Here is an 8,975-nt window from a genome sequence, read left to right as displayed (position 1 = left end):
TCCTTTGGTCAGCTAAGCTGGAGGGCTGGTGGGCTCTGGCCTCCATCCCCCCAGAGGAAAAGTGTGTGGGGTGATGCCAGTGACGGTTTCATCCCTCCCCACCCCTCTGCCATGGGCAATTCTTTGCTGGTGAATGTTTTTCTGTAAGTTTAAGCTTAGGTTTTACATAAACCTCTGTTTTGGAAGTAGTGGTTAAGTTTACTTTCATGTTGCCACCATTAGCTGAACTGTTGTGATGCCACCCTATTGACTAGTCACTGTAATTGCAGTGAGTAATTCTATTCTACTGCATTGTCATTGTATCTCGCTATATTACTTGTAAGTAAAGCTGTTCCTCATGCCAACTTGGGTGTTTAATGCTTTCTGTAGAGCACTAAGTATCATTTGCCCTTAACTGCGAGGCCTATTGCTGGTTTAGGCTGGAGTTGTACAAGGCACCCTAACAGGTATACAGTGCAAATCCAGGAGGAGGCATCACCAACAGTCGTTCTTCCTAATAGTAGAGAGATGCTGCAGATAGGTGGAGAGAAGCTTCCCACCTATCCAATACCACTTTTGGGATCACCCCAGGATCTCCATTATCCACACGAACACCAGGTGCCCAGGGAAGAGAGGATTACACATTAAAAAACAAATGAAAACCTGACAAATATTTTCATTTGGGGCAATCAAATTTTTTCAGCAAAAAAATGAACAAAAAATCAGTTTTCTGCTGATTTTTTCTTTGTTTCTGACAACTGAAATTTTGAGACGAAAGCAGAAACCCAATTTTCTGTCAGAAAAAAAATAGAAAAATTTTGACCTGCCGTATGTGTGAGTTTAATGTCCCAGCCTCTGCTCGCAAGGCCAGCGGAAGGTTGAGGAACTAATGGTGTTTCTGAGTCTCTGAACACAGCAGTTCTGCACTGTGTGTGTAAACAATGAGACTGAGTCAGTAGACCCTGTAAAGAAACAGAGGCAAGCAGACGGACTCTTCCTAGGCCAGTGCTAATGTTCCTGTTTTGGATTTCAGCCAATAGGAGCTGCCCACATGCAGTTTTCTCTGGGGATAAAAGGTATGGGTTTTTCCCAGGAAAGCTGCAGGGAAATGCACAATGCTTCTGAAGTGAGAATCCCTGATTCAAGGCTGAAGGATCCCACCATCATACCTCTGTACTCAATGGCCCTTAGGGGCCTGATTGCCTATTCAGTTTATCAGTCTGTGTCATAATTTACAGCCATGGTGTTGAGGGTAATTGCATCTGCATTTCTGGCAACCCTAGCAGCAATCCTCCTTGTTACCAAAATGTGCACATGTTCCAGCCAGCCCACAAAGGGCAAGAGCCCAAAGAACTGCCTCCACGCTCGTGGTACAACCAGCGCTCCAGGAGTGGGTAAACTTTTTGGCCCGAAGGCACATTGGGGCTGCAAAACTGTATGGAGGGCCGGGTAGGGAAGCCTGTGCCTCCCCAAACAGCCTGGCCGCCTCCCCCTATCCGCCCACTCCCCCTTCCCACCCCTTGACTGACCCCCTCAGAACCCCCGACCCATCCAACCCCCCCCGCCGCACCATGTCCCCTGACTGGCCCCTCCTGGGACCCCCCGCCCCATTCAACCCCCCCTGCTCCCTGGTCCCTGACTGCCCCGACCCCTATTCACACCCCCAACCCCTGACAGACCATCTGGGACTCTCACGCCTTTCCAACCCCGCCCCCCGTCCCCTGACCGCCCCCCCCAGAACCTCTGCCCCATGCAACCACCCCGGGACTTCCACACCTATCCAATCTGTTCCCTGCCCCCTGGAACCTCCCCACCCCGGCTCTGGCCCCCTTACCATGCCACTCAGAGCAGCATGTCTAGCAGCTGCTCCACCAGCGGGAGCCAGACATGCTGCTGCGCTGCTTTGCAGGAGCATGCAGCCCCGCCGCCCAGAGCACTGCCTGTAGCATAGCTGCGGAGGAGGGAAGACAGCTCCTCGTCTGGGAGCTCAAGGGCCAGGCAGGATGGTACTGCGGGCTGGATGTGGCCCGTGGGCCATAGTTTGCCCACCTCTGCTCTAGGGACTCCTGTAGCACAGCACCCCCATCTGCACCCTGCCGTGAGGTGGGTTATAATGCTTTCACATTAACAGATGCATTCACAGAGACCACAATTGGATACAAAGCAGTAGCTACCCCAAGATTACATGCAAATGCTGCATCCCACAAGCGGGCAGAGTTAAGGCTGTGCAGGAATACAGGCCTACATTAGGCCTGAGTCAACTGTGGTTTAAAACTGAGTTTGGATGTTAGCATGAGCGATAGGCCCAAAAAGCATGTGACCAAAAAGACCTGAGATCATGAGAAAAGAAAAGGGTTGTTTGTGTTAAACTAGTAGTGATCCTTGAAATACAGTAGTATCTTATTTAAGGGTTGGGCTGAGGTCATCAAAATAAAGAAAATATGGTTAATTCAGTTGTTTTATAGGTTGTTTAAAAAAATGCTTAGTCCAGTTGCTGGGAAGAAATATGGCAAAATAAGATAAGAAGAAAACGTTGAAGAAAGAGGCCCCAATATTAATCTTGTCTTGAGTGGGTCAGAAGTCAGGGTTCAGCCCTAACTAGCTAAGTGTCAAGATCCAGCAATGATATCACTTGTTTATTATAATATATAAAAGACAAGGTATGTAGAGGTTTCTTTGTCAGAGAGTTTTCTTACCCCTGTGCAGTCACATGATGATGGGAAAGTATCTCCCGTGCCTGATCCTCTTTTGGGTATTTGGCCAATGCTTATAACTGAATTCTTGCTAGGAGGTGGAGTATAGATGGGCACATGCTTGTATTTATATTTGGGATGTAATCAACACCGAGTGACCTTTGGATCTATAAAGGAATATTTGTGTGGAAACTGAGTCATAGTAAACTTTAATAAATGTATTAGGAGATTTTTTTCCCAACAGGCTCACTATGCTACATTGCCCAAGAGAGCAGTGGAGTGTGCAACTTCATCATTTCCTGAACCTGAAGGGCCTAACCCTGCAATTTCCCACACTTGGGTAGTGTATCTTTTGTTATGGAATTTACAGTTACATCATCAGATGACATCACCTTCCAGAAAAGACCGAGATTATAAAAAAAAAAGAGCCCAGCTTCTTGTGGTGGCCTTGTCCTGACCCCAGTGCTCCTATGGCTAGAATGCAGCTGCATTTATACTCTGAATGCGAACAAGGGGAGACTATTGGCCTTGCTGCCAACATTACATACCTCTCACAGGCAGATCTGGGTGTAGATATAGGAAGGGGTAAAGGTAAACCATCTTATGTAGTTGCATAGCAGGGATACACTGGTAGAGCTTTGAACAGAACCAAAGCCCCAAATTTCTTGACTCCAGTGTCCTACCCCTAGACCATGTTGCCTATCAATGTTTTCCTGATCACTAGCTAGGTATATGCAGTGTGTCTCATAGGTAAAACATATGGTTATATTCTTGGCTCATCCACTCACCTGCTTGCTGACCTTGGGACAAGTCATTTCTCCTCTCTGGGCCTCTGTTTCTCCATCTCCCCTCCCCCCGTCCAACCTTTGTCTTGCATATTTAGATTTTAAGCTTTTGAGGACTGCAAGTGTCTCTTCCAATGTGTCTGCAAAGTGCCTAGAAGAATGGGACACTAATCTTGAGGCCCTTCAATATTCATGCTCATGTAAATCATGAGGAAAGAGTCAATTTACTGTTCTACAGCATGTTAAATAAGGCTCAGGAAAAGTCAAATCTCCAAACTGACCAGCAGTGGGGTTTGGGTTCTGTTGTTATTTTATTGCTAGCACTTCCCATAAAACTAACTGAGTTCTGATCTCATTTGTTTTGTGGCAATCAGTTAAGTAGTTAATGATTAAAAAACAATTCAAATTAATAATATATAGTACTATACGCATGCTCTGTTGTGAGAGTTCCCTGCATACTGTATCAAAGCAGAACAATCTTATTTTAACACATTACTTAGGTTGTAAGGTCGTTGGGAAAGTGACTTTTTTTTGTTATTTGTTTATATAGTGCCTAGTACAATGGGGGCTTGGTCCATGATTGGAGCTCTTCGGTGCTACTGCATTACAAATCATTATCATCGTCATGGAGTTATTCAGACTACAAAATGGTCGGGAGATCAGCTCCCAAAGGGGACAGTGCAGATAAATAATAAAAACTGCTATCCTGCCAGATGAAACAACGCATCCTTTGGAGTGTGTGAAGGGATCAACACCCTCTGTTCCAGATGTGCATGAGGAAGTGGTCTTTGGTGCAGCTAGTTGGTGAGACTGTACAGAAACGCTCCAGAATTTAGATAAGTGTAAAACTCTCCAATTTTAAGTTCATGCTCTTCTTCCAACTATTTAATGACACATTTCTAGGAGGATTTAAGCGTCAAGCCCTGCAATCCCTTACTTCAGAGGGCAGTGCTTACTGCCACAAGAAGCCTGCAGTGGGATTATTTATTCACCTGCTTCCATAAAGATTTACACAGTTGTGTCTGGAGAGGGTTATTCTGGAATAGTTTTTCCTGATTAACTCCCAGGTGTGGATGCTCTTACTCTGGAATAAAAGTGTCTTTGTTTTTATCTAAATTTTCCACAGGGGCGAAAAATCTTCATATTAGCTTTGATTTGGAGTATGATCCGCTGTGTCCTTTTCTCATAATCATCTGCTCTGGACCCGCGACACATTGGGTAAGTGGCTTGTTGTCTCTGCCTTTCTCCCAGAGTTTGGGAACACCTTTTTTCCACCTTGCTTTTGATGTTTTTATGTTTCTTGATATTTTACAGAAAATTTTACTCTTTCTCATTTTTGGTGCATTGGAGATGAAAGTGTCTCTCCATCACAATCTCTCATCTGTCACATTGGCTGCATAATCACTGCAAGAGCTGGGTGAATGTTTTTCGGATGGAACTTCTTCCCACTAAAAAATGTGTATTCAGGTTAAGCAAAACAGTTCATGAATTCAGGTTGAATTCAGCAAATTGTTGTAGCTGAAAAAAAGAATACTGAAAAATTGAAAACATTTTGTTTTGACATTTTTTAATGAAACATTTTGATTTTTCAATTTGGAATGACTTTTAATTTCAAATTTTACTTCCATTTTGTGTTTTAAAAACAGTAACGAAGATCCCTAAAGAATGAAGTGAAATGTTTCATTTTGGGTGAAACGAAATGTTTTGTTTGACCTAAAATGAAAGTTTTTGACTTTTTAATCGCACTGAAAAAATTGCAAATTTCTTTTTGGTCGTTAACAAATACATATATAAATAATAAGACTTTCCATATTAGCAGGTCTTTTTCTCAAAACAAAATTGCTGCTTTTTCAGTCATTTGAATATAAAGGGCAGTTGCAAAATTTTGATCTTAAATTGGATTTGAATTTCAGACACCTCAAATATGGGGACGGTAGGATCTCAGGCATAGTTTGGAACAGTATGAGTTATCTTGCGCTTTTTGCAATGCATGGTTTTATTCACATCCTTTTCTATTCAGGTCAGTGGTAATTTCCCTTTACTATGTATCAGGTACTATGCATTGTGCAATCCATGTTTTATGAGCCCTGACCCAAATTACCACAGATATTATGTGCATCCTGTTTTGAATGACCAACTCGGAACAATTTAGCTTGATTTTTCAGTCATCCTATATGTTGATTACTTTTACTCCACTTTACCAATTTTAGGACCATTGTAGCTCCTTTGAAATTCAATGGCCAGATCCTTAACTGGTGTAAATCCACATAGCTCCATTAACTGATTTACACCAGATTATTCTTGCCCATTGGACCTACACGGGCATATTGCTATAGAAACTCAGTGGTGAATCAGATCCAAAGCAATTATATTTGCATCGAGTTTGTGACAGATTGAAGAATCACGCAAAATCACTGGTCACTTTTATAGTTTTGGCCTAATGGCACTGCTCTAAAGTTAACATTACACAGAGCTGTCTATTTAAAAGGTGAATTTTCAAAGTGCCCAAAGTCCACATGCATAGGCAGACCCACTTGAAAATTGGACAGAGTAGGTTAGAAATAGTGTTCTAAAACTGTTGTCATTTGGTTAAAGGATTCATGAGATACATCCCCGCTCACCCCCAAATTGACTTTGTTTGAAAATTTGCTGGATCTCAACACATTTTAGTCACAAAACTCGGGGGGAGGGGAGAATCCATGGGTAAAAGCCACATAAAACATCCATCACTGAACTGCTCTAAGATCCAGCACAGAGTACCCAGAAATTCAAACTTTATGAGATATTCATTCGGGTCCTAAGAAGTGTTGCACAGGACAGCTCTGAGCATTAGTGAGGTAGATATACAGGTGCTGGACTAGATTAATAATTGGTAAATTTCTGGTAGGGAAATAGAAGAAAGAGTGACTCCACAGCAGACCGCAGAACTTGAGCAGACCCCAGAATTTGGCCTGACCATTAAAAAGAAATATGTTTCTTAGCTAACCTGTTGAATCTGTGATAATTGAAGAAGTACATCCAGAGACTAAGAGTTTGTTCTAAAAGTAAGAAGATAACAGCTGTCCTTTATGGCTGGTACAACTTTGTTTTCCTGAACTTCAGTATAACCCTCTCCCCGCACACACACACACTCCTGCATGATTATCTTATTTGTTTCCTTTTAAATGTAACAAGTGGGATAGATAGACTTATTGAAGTCTGCCATGTCCCACTGATTTTAGAATGGTTGTGTTAAAGGATTAAAATGGGGATGTTGACAGGATATACGCTGGAGTGTGATTGTATATATGATTGAATAAGAAATGAAAAATTAAAGATTAAGGTGCCAGCCTGAGAATTACAACCCCAACATCAATTGGCTGAAGAATGCATGGAGTGAAATGACTGGGTGACCCCGAGGGCAAACCGAAATCTGCAATCCATCCCCAAGCACTCCAGCACACCAAGGACGGAAGGGGTGGGGGCAAAGAACTGAAGAACAAGATAACACCAAGCTGTCATAGATGGGCCATCTGCTGATTAAACATCAGTTCAGACATAACAGTCTTGATTGATTATCACTTCCAACATAAAAGCAGCATGATGAAGAAGATTCCACAGTCTGGTATAGGGATAAATTCCTATAAAAACAGAACCTAGAGACTGAAAACTTTGAGTCAGGTTCCGCCACCATCCTGCAAGAGCATCAGGTGTGCACCTGATAAGACTTGAGTCCATCCTCATGTTCAGGTTACCTGGCCAGTGATGTGGCATGAGCAAGCTACAGGCTGGTAACTATAACTACCTTGCAGAACTTTGTGTGAATGAATGAATGTGTGATAGAATGAAATGTTATACCTATAACTGATTGCTTATTCGGATTCTTTTTGTATTCACAATAAATACGGCATTTTGCCTTGTCCCCTTTAATAAGATCCTGCTGGCTTTTATTCCATTGGTATAACACAGGTTGAAGCAAACTGTAAAAAGACAAAATTCTTAGCTTCCTAAAATTCACAGGAAGACTCAGATTATCTTGAGAAATTGTATGACAGTGGAGGATGGCGGAGTGGGGGAAAGTATTCTGTGACAGCCTATTGTTTCCTTTTCTTTTTCAGGATGAAAACTAGCCAAGAAACAGTGGGAAGAAACAGCACAACAATCGCTGGATTCATTCTCCTGGGCTTTTCTGACATTCCCAGCCTGCAGCATTTATTTTTTTCAGTGTTTCTGGTCACCTACATAGTCACCTTGGCTGGAAACCTTCTAATCATTGTCCTCACATTGGCTGACCCAGCCCTTCATACCCCCATGTACTTCTTCCTCAGGAACCTGTCCTTCCTGGAGATGTGCTACACATCAGTCAACATCCCCAAGATGCTTAGGAATCTGCTCTCTGGGGATAAAACCATCTCTTTCATTGGCTGTGCTATGCAAACCTATTTCACCTTTTTCCTTGGTGGGTCAGAGTGTTTTCTCCTGGCGTCCATGGCCTACGATCGCTATGTTGCAATATGCAAGCCTCTGCATTACCCAGTGGTTATGAACAGGAAGGTGTCCACTGGACTGGCTGCTGGATCCTGGCTCAGTGGTCTCCTCGTGTATTTTGGTCTCACGAGCATGGTATTCATCCTACCCTTCTGCAGATCCCACGAGATTAATCATTTCTTCTGTGACATCCCTCCACTGCTTAAGCTGGCTTGTGGGGACGCCTCCCACAAAGAAATGGCTCTCTTCATGGTGGCTCTGTTCTTTGTCTCCTTCCCCTTCATGCTGATTCTCATGTCCTATGTCTGCATCATCTCCACCATCCTGAGGATGCCATCGGGGGCGGGCAGGAGGAAGTCCTTCTCCACCTGCTCCTCACACCTCATGGTGGTTACATTGTTCTTTGGCTCTGCTTGCATTATGTATATGAAGCCAAATTCCTCCTACTCACCATACACAGACAAGGTTCTCTCTCTGTCCTACACGGTCATCACACCAATGCTAAACCCCATCATCTACAGCCTGAGGAACAAAGAGGTGAAGGGCGCCTTCTGGAGAATGGTGGGCAGAAAAAGATTCTGTTGAATAAAGGAATATGATTGACTTTAAATGTCTCCATCTCAATTCTTTTTACGTCAACAGTGGAACATATTAAGGGTTACATATTGTGGCAAACCCAGGCCAAATGGCTACAAAGGGGGAGGGGGAGGAATTAGTCCCAGGGGGATTAAAAGGCTTCTCCCTATCCATTGAGGAGAGACAGCTGTGAGACATTAGGTTCATCTGGAACAGGGGTTACCAGGGAACTAATTTGGTTCAGCTGGCCCCAATTGCTGGTGACCTTTTTAAACCCTCCCTGGCAGGGAAACAGGGGAGGAGTGAGAGAAGCAGAGAAGCTGCCAGCAAATAGGTGCAGCAAGGCTCTGCCCTCTTCCAGCAAGGAAGACTGCACTCTGTCCCCAGAGAGGGAGTAAAACAGCAAGGGGCTGACTGAGAGGAGTATCAGCCAGACCCTGCGTGACTGGGAAGCCCAAGCTTGTGTCTCCAAGGC

At 43.7% G+C, this 8,975-nt stretch overlaps 1 protein-coding gene across 1 annotated transcript; it reads left to right on the top strand.

Moving 5' to 3' along the window:
• Nucleotides 1–7,555: 7,555 nt before the first annotated feature.
• LOC123346204 (olfactory receptor 10A7-like) lies at nt 7,556–8,509 on the top strand. The gene has a single exon (XM_044983473.1). It carries the CDS (start codon nt 7,556–7,558, stop codon nt 8,507–8,509), a length of 954 nt encoding a protein of 317 aa, XP_044839408.1.
• Nucleotides 8,510–8,975: the final 466 nt, after the last annotated feature.

This window comes from Mauremys mutica, chromosome 12 (genome assembly GCF_020497125.1).
Source record: "Mauremys mutica isolate MM-2020 ecotype Southern chromosome 12, ASM2049712v1, whole genome shotgun sequence".
NCBI classification, from domain to species: Eukaryota; Metazoa; Chordata; order Testudines; family Geoemydidae; genus Mauremys; species Mauremys mutica.
This window is presented reverse-complemented; position numbering and strand designations above follow the sequence as displayed.

Excerpts from the sequence above, each read along its gene's own strand:
- LOC123346204 (XM_044983473.1), top strand. The coding sequence starts at position 7,556 with ATGAAAACTAGCCAAGAAACAGTGGGAAGAAACAGCACAACAATCGCT.